The 17,750-nt window shown below is 39.7% G+C and overlaps 1 protein-coding gene across 1 annotated transcript in view; it reads left to right on the forward strand.

Annotated features, from left to right (window-relative positions):
- Positions 1 to 17,750, forward strand: part of ASPM (assembly factor for spindle microtubules) — a gene marked incomplete at its 5' end in the record, with an annotated part of 45,201 nt that overhangs the window by 17,957 nt on the left and 9,494 nt on the right. Inside the window, 17 exons of the mRNA XM_081325327.1 lie at positions 296 to 1,556; positions 1,737 to 1,832; positions 4,037 to 4,183; positions 5,939 to 6,181; positions 6,335 to 6,402; positions 6,842 to 6,983; positions 7,280 to 7,410; positions 7,759 to 7,934; positions 8,027 to 8,172; positions 8,257 to 8,342; positions 9,189 to 9,395; positions 10,716 to 10,920; positions 11,025 to 11,170; positions 11,256 to 11,378; positions 11,471 to 11,596; positions 11,801 to 14,629; positions 14,863 to 15,033. Coding sequence (XP_081181453.1) covers positions 296 to 1,556; positions 1,737 to 1,832; positions 4,037 to 4,183; positions 5,939 to 6,181; positions 6,335 to 6,402; positions 6,842 to 6,983; positions 7,280 to 7,410; positions 7,759 to 7,934; positions 8,027 to 8,172; positions 8,257 to 8,342; positions 9,189 to 9,395; positions 10,716 to 10,920; positions 11,025 to 11,170; positions 11,256 to 11,378; positions 11,471 to 11,596; positions 11,801 to 14,629; positions 14,863 to 15,033 — 6,303 coding nt within the window. The remainder of the gene's footprint in view (positions 1 to 295; positions 1,557 to 1,736; positions 1,833 to 4,036; positions 4,184 to 5,938; positions 6,182 to 6,334; positions 6,403 to 6,841; positions 6,984 to 7,279; positions 7,411 to 7,758; positions 7,935 to 8,026; positions 8,173 to 8,256; positions 8,343 to 9,188; positions 9,396 to 10,715; positions 10,921 to 11,024; positions 11,171 to 11,255; positions 11,379 to 11,470; positions 11,597 to 11,800; positions 14,630 to 14,862; positions 15,034 to 17,750) is intronic.

Below are 17,750 nucleotides of genomic sequence, written 5' to 3' on the forward strand. Positions count from 1 at the left end.
TTCCTGTGCCACTTTTGAAATTTTTAGCCTATCTCTCTTGGTATCTTGAATTTTCCCCAACATTGGATTTTACAAAATGAAAAATAGGTATTGTAAATAAATATGCAGAAGAGGTACACAAATAGTAGAGGTAAAATACTGCAATACTGATGCCAATTTTGAAAATGAGAATCAGTGTTCCTTTGTAGTTACTTATAAATATGACATAGGCAGTATAAGCTTTAAATTTCATAGGGAAAATAAGGAAAATGACCATAATATAATACTTCCCTATATATATTTAATGTCATTTCAGAAAAATCTGTGGGATACTATTAAAAGAAGAATTCCTGTACAACAATCACGAAAAAGAGTGCCAGTCATTAAAAACATTAATAAAACTTTTCAGATGTCTGAACAAACAGAGAAAAATAGAAGCCCTCTTCAGTCCTGTGAGAACCTGGAAACGAGCTCAAACAGAATTTCCCCTAATGGAAATTCCTTAGTCATTTCAGAACATAAGCTTTCTATTTCCCCTATTAGTTCCATCAATCAGAAAAACCAACATGTCATTTATACTCCCCTATCATCTACGTATTCTGTTCCAGAAGCACAAGCATGTCATAAGTTATTAAATAATATAACAGAAACCCCTACTTTTACAACTCTATATGATAATGTTTTGGAAAAAAAGAAAGTACACCAAGATAATGTTATTAACTCAGCAGAAATAAATGCAAATTCCATCTGTACACCAGAACAATTGAACATATCTTTGAATCGTAGGAAGATTTTAAGTCCTGATTCTTTTGTAAACAATAGTTATAAAGTTACGGAAGAACTTGATGTAGCCACACCAATGCCTATTTCACCTGATCAGTTTTTAAGAGAGAATCAAATATTTACTCAGGCAAACCCAAAATGCAAACCAGTCTCCTTTACTTCAGATGTGAAATCATGTATATCAACAGCAAAATTTTCAAAACAGAAAGAAAAGATACAAGTTGTTTCATTTTTTATGGAACCTCAGCTTTACACCAAAGTTCCCAACAACACAAATGAAAGAAATCCTACAACATGTTCTTATGATAAGATTGAACAAAATGTCAGATCCAAAACAAGTACCGGTAATAAAGCTTGCTGCCTTCCTAGCAAAAAAAGGCCTTTGCTTTCTAGCACTGTTACCAAAACTAAACCCAATTCTGAAAGAAAAGAAACAAAGATGTTAAAAGTAAAATCTAAAAAAAGTCTTTGTAATGCAATAGAGCATTGTATGGACATTATCCCTGGAGGTTCAAACCTGGACACGTTGCCAAAACATCCAGTTATAGAAAGTGTTTCAAATGAAACTAAACGTATCAAAGATAAAGCCAGCTTCATTTATTTGGAATCATCTTCTCATAATCGTAAAAGAAAAAGTGGAGAATATTTAGAGGATGTTAATGGAAGAGAAGAATATGCAGAAAATTTAGGAAGAAAAAGAACTCTGAAGTCCTGTGACGAAAATGGAAGCAAGAGCGATTTGAAATTCTCAGTTTCCAAATCTCAGAATGGAGATAAGCAAAAGATGAGAAGTGGTAATGTAATTTAATTTTGAATCGGTATTCTGTTAGAATAATAATAATTTATGCAGCTCAGAGTGAAGCAATCTTTTGTTCTCATATTGTGATTGCAAAGTGATAAAACAGTTTGCTTATATAAATTCTTATTTTGCTTCAATTTCACGTTTTGGATGATTGGCTTTTTTATTTTTTCAGGTTTTGCATCTCAAAAATCTAAGAATTTTAAAAGAACAAAAAATATTGTTCCTGTTGCACAGTCTCAGCTGACTTTTGTGAAGCCTTTAAAAACAGGTAAACAAATTCCTGGCATTTTGCATTTTGAAATTTTTTTTTATAAAAATATTGTTAGAAATAATATTGGTAAAGTTTATCTAAAATACATTGAATGAAATAGTAAAAATAGCAAAAGTTAGAATTATATGGTTTGCCTTCTTTTCATTTTCGTACCACACCCTCTATTTTAGTCCAGGAAAAGCTGGCATGGGGTGTTGAAGGAAAAGTTGTTGGCTGAAGATGGTTGGTGATCTAACAGAGAGGGCACCTCCACATCTCCATTTCAAACCCATTTTTTTAGTTTATTTTTTGTAATTTTAATCTGTTTTTATATTTATAACTGTTCGGATATTTGTATATTTTATATAAAAATATTTTATATTTTATCCAGGCAATGTGTAAGCTGTTCAGAGTCACCTCGAACTGTGAGATAGCGCCAAATAAATTTAATAATATTATTTTCACAGTGGTTCAAATATATGAAGAATAGTTCTTTTTTAGGAAATATGTGGCATAAATTCGAATTTGTCTCATTAATCTAACATTTCATAACAGGTTTCATAGTCTTTAGCATGTATGGATGAGTTAATAAATTGTCACATATACTCTCCTTATTTTATTGCTTATATGGTAATTATAATGTATGGAATTTAACTATTGCTTCAGTAGGTTCTACTAGTCATTTTACCATATATGGGGTTGCATAAGCTGTGCTTGCTATAATTTTCCTAACTCTTGATACATGTTTATTTAAAAAATGTATGTGGCCATCCTTTTTATTTAACATGGCACTGGGTTATACAAACAACAATAAAAAACAAAATCCAACATAGTAAAATCCCAGTGTTATACATCCCCACATATCCATAAAAAACCTTTCTGGGCTCCAACTTTAGACTACCTTCTGAGAAAAGCTAGGTTTTCATGGCTGTTGAAAGACTAAGAAGACCTGTCATTTTAAGGGGGAAATTGTTCCATGTTACTGATGCTGGGATTTTTTTGGTGCTCATTCTCTGAACTCCATGAATGATGTGGCAAAGATCAAAAAAGTATCCTGTAGTCGTGATTTATGCCCATGAAGAGGCAGAGTGAAGGCTGACTTGGGAACTGAAAGGCAAACTCCTAGAGATGCCGTTTTCAGTCCCAGATGGCTAATTCTAGTTTACAATAATATATATTCTTATGAGTATAGACACAGTGTAGAACCTGATGAATTCTATATGTAGAATTATTGGTTGCATACACATTGAACAAGAAAGCCAAGTATAATAAAAAAAGAAATTAAACAAGGCTTAATTCTCAGGCTTGAGAATCTATGGAGAAAAATGGAGACTTGTGTGAAATCTTGAAACAACTGTTGCATTACAGTTGTTCATCTGTTCTGTTATCTCATATTTTGTAACACTGCAAAAAATTGGAAAGAGCCACTTTACGAAATTATTTAACATAAATCAACATTTATCAGTGTTAAAGCAGCCATGTCATTTGAAAGGCTTGGGCTGCTCCTTTGAAAGTTTGTCCCCACAACTTTTTATGCATTACACTTGATTGTTGCCAAAACGCTGAGAAACAATCAGTATTTATATGTTCATGCAGACCTGCCTCACTTTATTGGCAGTTATAGCAGTGTTGTTTATTAATGTACATTCATATTCAGATAACTGGGATAACCTTCAAAGCAGTCACACTAAGTAGAAATGCCAGTGTAAGAATTTATGCACTTCAAGAAATGTCTATTTCCAATCCTTTGCCCAGCACTTCCTAGACTTCATTTGCTGTTAGAAATTGAGCTTTGCTATATTCTCTTTAGGGACACGGTGGCTCAGTGGGTTAGGACGCTGAGCTTGTCGATCAGAAGGTTGACAGTTTGGCGGGTCGAATCCCGAGTGCCGCGTAAGAGAGTGAGCGCCTGTTACTCGTCCCAGCTTCTGCCAACCTAGCAGTTCGAAAGCACGTAAAAATGCAAGTAGAAAAATAGGGACCACTACGGTGGGAAGGTAACAGCGTTCCGTGCACCTTTGGCGTCCAGTCATGCCGGCCACATGACCACGGAGATGTCCTCAGACAAGCGCTGGCTCTTTGGCTTTCAAACGGAGATGAGCACCGGCCCCTAGAGTTGGAAACGACTAGCACGCATGTGCAGGGGAAACTTTACCTTTATATTCTCTTTAGTACTTCAGTGTTTCAGCAAAAACAATAATATGACTTAATTATTTTAAAAGATATTCCTAGGCATCCAATGCCTTTTGCGGCAAAGAATATGTTTTACGATGAGCAGTGGAAAGAAAAACAACAACGAGGTTTTACATGGTGGTTGAATTTTGTACTTACTCCTGATGACTTTACTCTGAAAACAGACATTTCACAAGGTAAGGCTGATTAATGACATCTTAATATTTGAAGAGATAAGAGTAGTTGCAAAATATAAGAACTGTTCTGTGTTCCAAAAATTAGCTGTGTATAAGCATAAAAACTTTTCATTACAGTTCTTTCATGCATCTGCACATTTATTACAACTACCTAGTAATATAATTGTGTAGTACCTGCTACTATTATCTGAAGTCATCCTGACAATCAGATTAAAGGGTCTTTTCTCTTGGTTGGTGGACTTGCTTAGGATTTGGTGTTAATTGTGCTCAGCAAATTTCAGCCATCTGGCTTTCCTAATGACAATCCAATAATATATATGTTTATTCTAATAAATTGATTTACATGTTAGATATATGATATTTGTTCTTAATAGGAATTTTACAGCCCCACAAATCTTTTCGGCATTTAGTAGCCATCTCCTTTACTGTGGTATGCATTGCTCTTAATTACCACTTTTCTTTCTGATCAGTCCCTAGTCTTCTCAGTTTTTCAACGTTGCTTAAAGTAATGTCTTGTTTTCTTTTGTTTTTGGTTGAGTTTTGAGAATTGGATAGAATGTAGCACAGGTAATCCTCGCTTAATTTCCTAGAATTACTTAGGATCTGCTTTTAAAGTTCTGGTGGTCATACGGGCACTGTGATGACCCAGAGCCCAGCACGGAGGCAAAGCAGTTGGCTGGCAAGAGAAACAGTCCTTTAATAACTGCCAATGTTCCCCAAGAGCTCCCACATAAGCTGGCAAGCCTTCAACCAAAGCACACACACACACACATTCCGTTCAGCCGCCTCTGGCTGATGGCAATTTCAATACAGCCGGAGAAGTATTCAATATCCTTAAAGCCAGGCAAATAACAAGAAAACAAAACAGAAACTTAATGAGTCCTTTTAAATCTCAGCTTGCCTGCAGTCTGAAGGCAGAGACTCAGAAATACAGTCTGCGGTCGTAAAGCAGGAAACCAGCCGGTCCGGTATTCAAGATGTCCAGGTTAAACAAAGACGAGCACAATTCACAACTGTCTCAAGATACCACGTTTGTTCCCAACAAATTCCCCATTCCACAGCGTCTCCTTACATCTTAATCCCCAGGTGTGCCTTGTGGAATGGGCCCGGACGCTCTCCTCCTGAGCAATCGAGCCTGCCTCCGTTGTTCTCTCCTCCTCTCTGGTCTCCTTTCTCTAGGATCAGGTGGGGGGGGGCTTGCTCCTCACCTGAACTCTGCCTCCCCTGTTCCAAACCTGAAGGGCCCTGGCCTGCCTCAGCCTGCTCTTCCCCACAGTCCTCCAAAGCCAGAGGCACCTCCTGGGCCTCAACAGGGTCCTGCTCCAGCTCCCTGTCCTCCTCGGATTCAGGCTCGGAGGGAGGCATGACAGGCGCACACACACACACACACACACACACACACACACACACAGAGAGAGAGAGAGAGAGCAATCATGTGTTCATATTTTGGATACCTGGCAACTGGCTCACATTTTTAGCTGCTTGCAGCATCTTGCAGTCAACGTGGCTACAATTTGGAGCAGTTCTTTGCCAGTTTCTTCTGGTTTCAAGCAAAAATGCCAATTGATGAAAATGCATTTGCTTAACGACCACCATAAAAAAAGAATTTAAAATTGGTGTGGTCATATAGTGACTCACTGAATGACCAGGAAATATCAGAAAAAGCAAGTTAATCAAGGAAGTACATGAAATAATAATTTTTAAGATGAGATTGTGTAAGTTTTTAAACACATACAACTCTTTTCTCTTTATTAGTTAATGCAGCATGTCTCATCCTGGGAACAGAGACTTATAAAACCAGTGTTCCTAAAGCACCAACAAAAGAAGAAGCATCATTAAGAGCATATACAACTCGATGCAAATTAAACAAACTTCGCAGGTCAGCTTGTCGTTTATTTACCTGTGATGAAATGGTGAAAGCAATAAAAAGGCTGGAGATTGAGATTGAAGCAAAACGCTTGCTAGTTCGAAAAGACAGACATCTTTGGAAGGATATTGGTAAGAATATAGTTTTGTTTTGGGGGGGGTGGCTTAAGAAAATTGATGGATAAACTGACCGTGCCTCTGCTACTGTTGTCATCAATATCTTTCTGTAACATTATTCAGAAATGCTTTCATTACATAATGATTTTGCCCCTGTCTTTCATTCAGGAGAACGACAGAAAATCCTCAACTGGATTTTATGTTACAATCCACTATGGTTGCGCATAGGCCTAGAAGTGAGTGTGATTTGTAATGATTGTTCTGTAAGCAGTATCTCATTTTGTGAAGTCTAACGATTATCATGATACAAGGAACTGTTCAAGACCAGGATAAGATACTCTTTAATGCAAAATTCTTCTGGTTGGGAACGTATCGGTTAACATGAATAGGTATCAGTGGCCAAAACAAGTGAAGTGTTTTGTGGCTCATTAAACTGATTTGCAGTGATAAGAACAGCTGCATTAACATAATATGATATATTGTTTTCTTCCTTTTCCATATATTGTTCTATTGCTTCCTAAAATATTCTGTGAAGATAAACTTATAGGAATACAGACTCAATGAAATTAATGATATGTTTGTTTACCAAGTAATTACAAAAATTTGAATGTCATCCTAGTGCTACAATAGTTTTATTCATATTTTGAACTATTTTCACCCTTTTCTTTTTGTCAGACAATCTTTGGTGAACTGATTGCTTTGGAAAGTAACAGTGATGTGATGAGTTTAGCAGTATTTATACTTAATCGCTTGTTGTGGAACCCAGATATTGCAGCTGAATACAGACATCCAACTGTGCCTCACCTTTATCGTGACGGTAAAGTTTTTCTTTGCTATTACATAATTGTATTTCAAAACAGAGCAAGTTTACTATAGTGGTTAAAGGCACCAGACTAGAAACTGGGAGAATATGAGTTTTAGTGCTGCCTTAGGCATGAAGCCAGCCAGGTGTCCTTGGATGAGTCATTTTCTATCCTAAGGAGAAGGAAATGGCAAACATTTCCAAAAATGTTAAAAAAAAATTCCATGTAGGAGTCCAGATTGACTGAAAACAACAAAGGTAAAAAATAGCTAGAAGAAGCATCTATATAAAAAAAAATACTGCATTTATAGGTCATGAAGAAGCATTGTCCAAATTTACACTGAAAAAACTTCTACTACTGGTTTGCTTCCTTGATCGTGCCAAAGTGTCTCGAATTATTGAACACGACCCTTGCTTATTCTTCAAAAATGCAGAATTTAAGGTATTCTCACTTGTCTTGAATTATGTTTGCCTATAATCTGTACATATTTGTGTGTTTGAAAGACACAAGCCATGCTAATTTCTTTAGAATATTTTTTAAATACAAGATTGTTTTTTTCAGGGCTGATTAGAATTTAATCAACAATGGGTTTATTACAAATTTTTGATCTACATGATATGTAACTAGCAGTTTTATTAATGATTGCAATTAATGTCCATAATATTAAAAACAAAGTATACAGCTAGCAGTAATATTTATATTATAGTTCGCTAACTTAGTACTCATTAATTACGTAGGATAGTAGCTCTATTGTATATGTGTACTGATGTTTTTTCCCTTTATTTCTAGTCTAGTAAAGAAATACTACTAGCATTTTCCCGGGACTTTCTAAGTGGAGAAGGTGATCTTTCACGTCACCTTGGCTTCTTGGGTTTCCCTGTTAATCACGTACAGACTCCACTTGATGAATTTGACTTTGCAGTTACAAATTTAGCTACAGACTTACAATGTGGCATTCGTCTTGTGTAAGTTTTTGCTGAATTTTGTCATTACAGTTACAAAAGTATGTTGCATGAAGAAATTAATTACTTTTTAATATGAAATATATGTATTTAAGGAGAACTTTAGAACTGCTGTCATCAGAGTGGACTCTTTCCAAAAAATTAAGAGTACCCGCAATCAGCAGAACTCAGAAGATGCATAATGTTAAACTTGCTTTTGAGGTATTGAATGATCGTGGAATTCAATTGAAAGATGAGCATGGTAAGTTCTAGAAAGTAATGGGGAAGTGGTATCTTACAGGTCTGTTGATATTGCTTTTCATCAATGAGTTTTATTTGTCTATAGGTTCAACCATTGACACAAAGGATGTTGTAGATCGACATAGAGAGAAAACGTTTGCCTTGTTATGGAAAATAGTGTTCGCTTTTCAGGTACTGCATAATCATTGGTTTAATTTATCTTTAGAGCATAAAATAAAGTTATTCTCTTTCTTCAGAATGTCAGCAAACAATGGTCTGTGCGTGAAACTTACTATGGTATTACTTTGTTTCATGCATAAAGCCATTGTGTAAAAGTAGATGTACAGTACTCAATTTTAGAAAAAAATTCAAAATAGATGACAACACCAATAAAAGTATATTTATTAACATTTGGAGGGCTTTCATGGAAAGCTGTCATACAGAGTAGCAGCTATGGATATTAAGATTTGAAACCTTTAAAATATACACAGAAATTATTAAGAAATTGATTAGTATCATTATTTAATTTAAATTACATTTTTAATTTTTATCATTTTTCAGCACTGTATGCATATGGTAGCTGCATAATTCCAAGAAAAAAACAGTTGCTTTAAAGCATTGCAGGTAGAGTTTATGGTAGCGCTGTTTCATATTTCAGAGCATCTTTTTAGTATTGAGAGCAAAGTACTTCAGAGTCCTAATTAGTTTACTTTAAATAATATAGGCTTATATACATAGCTATATGGGACTGGTTTCCTAGATTAAGACATTATTTTCACAGTCTGAATTATTGGAACTTTCTCTGGACTGTTTTCATAATCTGAACAAAATCAACACTTTTGAAAATGTGTAATATCCTACACTTTACCTGCCATTTTAGTTTTGATAATTTGTGTCTTAGCAATTTGTTGAGACTTGGTATGTTTTAACATCCTTTACTCAGAATGATTTTTAAAATTTCATCACTAATACTCTGTTTAATTATTTCACTATATAAGGAATGCATTATGAATATAATGGTAGTTGGATCTTATTTAGGTGGATATTTGTCTTGATGTGGATCAGCTAAAAGCAGAAATTGCTTTCTTAAAAAACTTGAAAGTTACAAAATTAAAAAGACCTGATGTGGAATCTGTCAGCGTGGGAAATGACACCAGCAGGTCTTATTCATATGACAGCTATGGTGACAATGTAAAACTGCTGATGGACTGGGTGAATGTTGTCTGTGGATTTTACAACATTAAGGTAAATAATTATTTCCTTAAACAATTTCACAAAGCAGACTATTCTGAGTATGGTAGTTATTAAACTTGATCAAATGTAATAAAAGTGAATTGAAATGTTGAGACAAGTGTATTTATGTTTTGATTATGTATTTATTATATGTATAATATTGCTGCAGTGAAAATTACAATATTAAAGCAAAAGTTGATATGATTTATTTATCATAGTATAGCATTTGCTACTGTCCAGTCTCTTGATACAGTTCATTGATGCTAAACTGCATCATGTAAATAGTTGCTTGCTGGTGGAGTATCATGATGATGATGATTTAAACCAATTTAATGGCACAAAAAAGCTACAAACATAATGGCCTGGTAGTATGATTGTGCTTAACATATAAAAGATAGTACTGTATGTTATTCAAAAGTATATTGCATATTGTTAGATTAAATCACTTTCCTATAAATTACTTTGCTTAAGAAATTATGTGATACTGATTCCTTTTAAACTCATTAATTTTTCTACTAGTCAGTGTTATGCTAAGTCAATTATTTACTTCGATGTTAAATATTTAAATACGCTTATAATATGGTCATATATTCCTCTGTTTTAGTTCCAACAATTTGTAACACTAATAATAAATAATAAATCATGTGCTGAATTCTTTAAATAAGAACAGAGCTTAAATACAAACTTATTGATGCTTCAGGTTAGTTTAGCAAAACTGAAGGATGAGATCTGTCTCAAAATGTGTGCTTTTTTTTTTTTACAAAACCACTGCAGAATGTTTGTGTCATCTAGTTGTTGTGGAATAATACTCTCTCAAGAGTAATATTCTGTAGAGTAAGGATTTCCAAACTATTTGGCATCATATTTTCTTTTGGTTTTTTATGTTTTATGTTTATTTAAATGTATTCAAAAGTATTTGGATACATTTTTCTTGTAACAAAAAAAGAAAATGTAATTTAACATAAAAATAATAGAAGTAAAATGAATTTGCTAACCTAGTCCCCACCTTTCCTCCACAATTTACTACTCATAGAGCCTTGTTTCTTTCCTATCAGCCTGCTTGTCTCCCAATCTTAAACTGACTTAAAAAAACTCACTTTAAGTTAGTACATAAGAAAAGGTAGACTTCTACATGTTGCCTTTTTAAAATAAAAGATGTTTGTGAAAAAGAAAAAATCCAGAGGAATAGGTCCTAAATAAGTTATTTATCTCAGAATTAATGCTTTAGAACTGTTTTAAGGTAGATTTATTTATTTATAGATTTAGATTTTTACAATGATCACAGAGCTACCATTGGGAGCAACATTCACTTTTTAATTTTCTTTATTCTAGGTGGAAAATTTCACAGTGTCCTTTTCAGATGGAAGAGTGTTATGTTATTTGATTCATCATTATCACCCATGTTATGTGCCTTTGGAGGCTGTATGTAAACACACTACTCAAACAGTAGAATGTACCAGAAATGGCCCTCTTGGGCTGAATTCCTCTTCTGAATCTGATGCTTCTCTAAATCTAATAAAGGAAACTTTTGATCAAAGTGAGTTCATTAAAAATACAGCTGGCTTCAAAGCAGGTTGAAATTATGAGTTACTATTATTTCTGGTTTAATATATTTCATTTTTCATGTTTTTGCTTACAAAGCTATTAGTACTTCAGTGCTTTATAAAGAACTTCTTGACAATGAAAAGAGAAATTTTCAGCTGATTAATGCTGCAGTTTCTGATCTGGGAGGTATTCCAGCTATGATTCAGCATTCAGACATGTCTAATACAATACCTGATGAGAAGGTAATCAGTCAGGTCATTAAAATTCAAAGTTGTTTTGTTTCCTTACAACATAGTAAGTTTCTGTTTGTATGTTCTCTCTTTTTAGGTAGTCATTACTTATGTGTCATTTCTGTGTTCAAGACTTATAAGTCTTTCTAAAGAGATTCGAGCAGCTCTGTTGATTCAATCTGCTTGGAGAAAATACAGATTGAAAATAAAACTTGCTGAGGTATTCAGTTCCTTTCTATTTTGTTCTTTATTGTCTACTCAGACTACTTCTATTGGAAGAAAAGAGGATTGTCTATATTATTATTTTTTCAGACCAAGAAGCAAAAATCTAACGCAGTAGTTGTAATTCAAAAGCACTGGAGAAGATATTTGGCTGTACTGGAACTTCAGAAATTAAAAAAGGCAGCGCAAGAAGAAACTGGAAGAATTGTAATCCAGGTATAATGGACCGTATAAGTCAAAATAAATCAATTTTACTTAAGATGATTAAGAGATGTAGTTTTTATTCGTGAAACCATCAAATTTCAAGTTCAAATAAATAAAGGTTTCACTGGGAGAATATTTGTTGGTCTTCATATTTTATTAAAAAAAAAACCCCTGAACAAACAAATGCATAACTTGTGTTGTCTTCTTGTTATTCAGAGATGGCAAGAGGCTGTAATTGTCCTTCAAGCTTGGTACAGAATGAAGAGAGAGAGGCAGCGGTTTTTAAAGATGTCTGGAGCTGCATCTGTCATTCAAATACACTATCGTGCACATAGAGAACAAACCTTTCAGAGACAGAAGTTTTTGCAAATCCAAAAGGCAACTTTGTGTTTGCAAGCAAGCTACAGGGGTTTTAAAATTCGAAGAATGCTAAGACACCAACACATGGCTGCTACAAAAATCCAGACTATGTACAGGGCTTATGCTGCTAGGATAAAATATCAAAGTTTGATTCAAGCGTCCGTCGTGATTCAGAGATGGTACAGGACTTCTAAAAGGGGATCCAAAATAAGAAAAAAATTCCAGAAAACAAAGGCAGCTGTGATTTCCTTGCAGGCAGCTTTGCGTGGTTGGCAAGTGAGAAAATGGCTTCAGAGGCAGCATGTTGCTGCAATTACTATACAATCTGCCTACAGAAAGTATAAAGCTATGAAAAAATTCAGAATGGTGAGACGTGCTGCTCTTACTATACAGCGGCGTTGTCGAGCTCACCTCTCAAGTAAAAAACAGCAACAGGAATATATTGTTCTTCGCAATAGCACCATATTATTCCAGGCAACTTGGAGAGGAACTATTGTGAGGAGGCAAATCAAAAGACAGCATCAGGCTGCAGTGACTATTCAGTCCTATTACAGGATGTATGAGAATCAAGTTAAGTTTAAACATTTCAGGGATGCTGCAGTTACAATTCAGAGATGGTATCGTGCCCGTAATGCACAACAAAAATATCTTGCTTTAAAGGAAGCAGCTGTCAAAATGCAGGCAATTTACCGAGGATTGAGAGAGAGGCGAAAAATCCAGCGCATGAACCAAGCAGTTATTTGTATCCAGTCCATGTTTAAAATGCATCAGAGTAATGTTCAATATAGGGCCCTGAAAAGGTCAGCTATTATAATTCAAGCACGATACAGAGCTTTTTGCAGAGGCCAGAAAGATCGGAAAAAATATCTGGCAATTAGAAAGTCATCTCTTATCCTTCAAGCAGCCTACAGAGGCATGAAAATTAGACAGGAATTGAGAAGTAGGCACCAGTGCATACTAGTTATTCAGTCCTATTATCGAATGTACAGAGAACGGAAAGCTTATTTAAAGTTAGTTGCAGCAACAAAAGTGATTCAATGTTGGTATCGTGCTTCCAGAGATAAAAATGCTCAGATACAAATGCTCAGATACAAATACAAAATGATGAAGATTTCTGCTCTCCAAATCCAGGCTGCTTTCCGAGGCATGAAAATTAGAGTCCTTTTGAAAAAGATGCACATGGCTGCCATCATCATTCAAAGAAATTTTAAAGCTTTCGTTCAGAGGCGTAAATTTATTTTTCTTAAATCAGCCGCTGTGACAATTCAGAGAAGGTATCGAGCTACAGTACTCTCAAAACGGCAACGCGATAAGTTCCTTCATTTACGTAGAGCCGTGATTGTAATACAGTCTACCATCAGAGGCCTGCTTGTTAGGAGATTCCTAAAGCAAATGCATCTGGCTGCTGCTGTTATCCAGGCAACCTTTCGAATGCACATAGCCTACATTCAATACAGAACTATGAAGTCTGCTTGTGTTGTAATACAGCAACATTATAGGGCATACCGAAAAGGTAAGCAAGCCAGAGCTTGGTACTTGAAACAGTGTCGCTCTGCTTTAATTCTTCAGGCAGCTTACAGAGGAATGAAAGTGAGGCATGTGTTAAAGAAGAAACACGAAGCTGCAGTAGTCATACAAAGTAACTATAGAAAACACAGGCAATGGAAGTCCTACAAAAATATTCAGTGGGCAGTCAGACTCATCCAGGTGAGAGTCAGAGCCAACCAAGAGGGCAGAATTGCAGTCCAGCAATATTCCTCCGTTAAGAAAGCTGCCATCTGCATTCAGAAAGCTTTTCGCAGGATGAAGGCAAGAAACCAAGAAAGGCAGGAAGCAGCTATCTTGCTTCAGCGGAACTTTAAAATGCAAAGAGCACGTAAAAGTTACCTTACCTTAAAAGCGGCTGCTATATGTCTTCAGAGGAAGTATAGGGCATTGTTTGTGATGAGAAGACAAGCTAAAGAATATGCTTCTGTTCGTGCAAAAATTATTTGTGTGCAATCTTTCTATAGAGGCTTTAAAATACGGAAAGAAGTCAAACGCCAGCATTTAGCAGCAACAGTGATTCAGGCAACATTTAGAATGTATAAAGTTAAGCTAGCTTACCAGAAACTGAGATATGCTACAGTTACCGTGCAGAAGTACTATCGATCACATCTAAAGGAAAAACATCAAAGTACACATCAGACAATTCAGAAATCTATAATAAATCAGGTTGCTTGCAGAGGAACAAAAATACAGCCAGAACTGGACACCATGCATGTTTCGGCAACTATAATCCAATCTCTTTATCGGATGTATGTACAGCAAAAGCATTACAAATTGATATGCTGGGCTGTGATAATTATACAGTCTGCCTATCGTGGAATGGTAGCACGCAAGATAGCAAAGAAAATGCATGCAGCAAGAAACAGACAGTTGTGTCATATAGCTGTGAATTGTAGAACTGAAGCTATGGAATCAAAGAGTCAGTGCTGTACAAATGAAGCCACAGAACAATACCAGAAATATTGGAAAGCTGCAGTTTTGATACAACAGCATTACCGATTTTACCTGACTATGAAACATCATCCAATGGTTTATTTACTAACACATAAGAGAATAATTCTTTTGCAAGCTACAGTGAGAGGTTTCATTGAACGACGAAGGTTTTCCAGAATGAAAAGAAGTACAATAAAAATACAGGTATTTAAAAAAATCACTTTTCTCCAGCATTAATTGCTTCCAGAATAAGCTTGAATTAAATATCATTTGATACAATTTAACTACAAATTAAAAGCAAAATTATGTAAGTCCAGTACCTTTAAGATATGGTATATCCTTTTATAGCTGTCACTCACCTATGTTAGCCTGCTGCTTTCATAATTACATATTATGAGACCATGAGCTCAAGTTTCATTTATATCTCTTTAAAACAGAAATGGTATCGAGGAAACTGGCAGAGGAGGAAATACCTGCAATATCGTAAGAAAATTATTATAATACAAAGAATGGTGAGAAGATGGATTAGCTGCAGAACTATAAATACACCTGGAATTCCAAAAGACATAAACCCCAAAATTGTTAGCACTGGAGTAACAAAATTTCAGGTAAGTAAATTTCCAGAAAAATTACCGTATATACTTGAGTATAAGCCGAATTTTTCAGCCCACTTTTTGGGCTGAAAAATTCCACTTCGGCTTATACTCCAGTCAACAAAAAAAACTTACCGAGGACTTGTGCGCGGCCGAGGCTTTGGTGCTTCCGGGATCGCGCGCACCTCTCCCAAGCCACCGCCATCCGAGACCTGCCGAAGTTTGGGGAGGTTTGGGGAGGTGCGCGCGCACCTCCCCAAACCTCCCCAAACGTCGGCAGGTCTCCGTTCCTCCTGCCGACGTTTGGGGAGGTTTGGGCGCCTCCCCAAACCTCCCCAAACGTCGGCAGGTCTCCGTTCCTCCTGCCGACGTTTGGGGAGGTTTGGGCGCCTCCCCAAACCTCCCCAAACGTCGGCAGGTCTCCGTTCCTCCTGCCGACGTTTGGGGAGGTTTGGGCGCCTCCCCAAACCTCCCCAAACGTCGGCAGGTCTCCGTTCCTCCTGCCGACGTTTGGGGAGGTTTGGGCGCCTCCCCAAACCTCCCCAGGTCTCCGTTCCTCCGCGCAGACCTGCCGACGTTTGGGGAGGTTTGGGCGCCTCCCCAAACCTCCCCAGGTCTCCGTTCCTCCTGCCGACGTTTGGGGAGGTTTGGGCGCCTCCCCAAACCTCCCCAGGTCTCCGTTCCTCCGCGCAGACCTGCCGACGTTTGGGGAGGTTTGGGCGCCTCCCCAAACCTCCCCAAACGTCGGCAGGTCTCCGTTCCTCCTGCCGACGTTTGGGGAGGTTTGGGCGCCTCCCCAAACCTCCCCAGGTCTCCGTTCCTCCGCGCAGACCTGCCGACGTTTGGGGAGGTTTGGGCGCCTCCCCAAACCTCCCCAGGTCTCCGTTCCTCCGCGCAGACCTGCCGACGTTTGGGGAGGTTTGGGCGCCTCCCCAAACCTCCCCAGGTCTCCGTTCCTCCTGCCGACGTTTGGGGAGGTTTGGGCGCCTCCCCAAACCTCCCCAGGTCTCCGTTCCTCCGCGCAGACCTGCCGACGTTTGGGGAGGTTTGGGCGCCTCCCCAAACCTCCCCAAACGTCGGCAGGTCTCCGTTCCTCCTGCCGACGTTTGGGGAGGTTTGGGCGCCTCCCCAAACCTCCCCAGGTCTCCGTTCCTCCGCGCAGACCTGCCGACGTTTGGGGAGGTTTGGGCGCCTCCCCAAACCTCCCCAAACGTCGGCAGGTCTCCGTTCCTCCTGCCGATGTTTGGGGAGGTTTGGGCACCTCCCCAAACCTCCCCAAACGTCGGCAGGTCTCCGTTCCTCCGCGCCCTGCCTGCCTGCTTCTTTCCGCAGCGGAAAGAAGCAGGCAGGCAGGGCGCGGAGGAACGGAGACCTGCCGACGTTTGGGGAGGTTTGGGCGCCTCCCCAAACCTCCCCAAACGTCGGCAGGTCTCCGTTCCTCCTGCCGACGTTTGGGGAGGTTTGGGCGCCTCCCCAAACCTCCCCAAACGTCGGCAGGTCTCCGTTCCTCCTGCCGACGTTTGGGGAGGTTTGGGCGCCTCCCCAAACCTCCCCAGGTCTCCGTTCCTCCGCGCAGACCTGCCGACGTTTGGGGAGGTTTGGGCGCCTCCCCAAACCTCCCCAAACGTCGGCAGGTCTCCGTTCCTCCTGCCGACGTTTGGGGAGGTTTGGGCGCCTCCCCAAACCTCCCCAGGTCTCCGTTCCTCCGCGCAGACCTGCCGACGTTTGGGGAGGTTTGGGCGCCTCCCCAAACCTCCCCAGGTCTCCGTTCCTCCTGCCGACGTTTGGGGAGGTTTGGGCGCCTCCCCAAACCTCCCCAGGTCTCCGTTCCTCCGCGCAGACCTGCCGACGTTTGGGGAGGTTTGGGCGCCTCCCCAAACCTCCCCAAACGTCGGCAGGTCTCCGTTCCTCCTGCCGACGTTTGGGGAGGTTTGGGCGCCTCCCCAAACCTCCCCAGGTCTCCGTTCCTCCGCGCAGACCTGCCGACGTTTGGGGAGGTTTGGGCGCCTCCCCAAACCTCCCCAAACGTCGGCAGGTCTCCGTTCCTCCTGCCGACGTTTGGGGAGGTTTGGGCACCTCCCCAAACCTCCCCAGGTCTCCGTTCCTCCGCGCAGACCTGCCGACGTTTGGGGAGGTTTGGGCACCTCCCCAAACCTCCCCAGGTCTCCGTTCCTCCGCGCAGACCTGCCGACGTTTGGGGAGGTTTGGGCGCCTCCCCAAACCTCCCCAAACGTCGGCAGGTCTCCGTTCCTCCTGCCGACGTTTGGGGAGGTTTGGGCACCTCCCCAAACCTCCCCAGGTCTCCGTTCCTCCGCGCAGACCTGCCGACGTTTGGGGAGGTTTGGGCGCCTCCCCAAACCTCCCCAAACGTCGGCAGGTCTCCGTTCCTCCTGCCGATGTTTGGGGAGGTTTGGGCGCCTCCCCAAACCTCCCCAGGTCTCCGTTCCTCCGCGCAGACCTGCCGACGTTTGGGGAGGTTTGGGCGCCTCCCCAAACCTCCTCAAACGTCGGCAGGTCTCCGTTCCTCCTGCCGACGTTTGGGGAGGTTTGGGCACCTCCCCAAACCTCCCCAGGTCTCCGTTCCTCCGCGCAGACCTGCCGACGTTTGGGGAGGTTTGGGCGCCTCCCCAAACCTCCCCAAACGTCGGCAGGTCTCCGTTCCTCCTGCCGATGTTTGGGGAGGTTTGGGCGCCTCCCCAAACCTCCCCAGGTCTCCGTTCCTCCGCGCAGAC

This window comes from Vipera berus, assembly GCF_964194415.1.
Source record: "Vipera berus genome assembly, chromosome: 3".
Lineage (NCBI taxonomy): Eukaryota > Metazoa > Chordata > Lepidosauria > Squamata > Viperidae > Vipera > Vipera berus.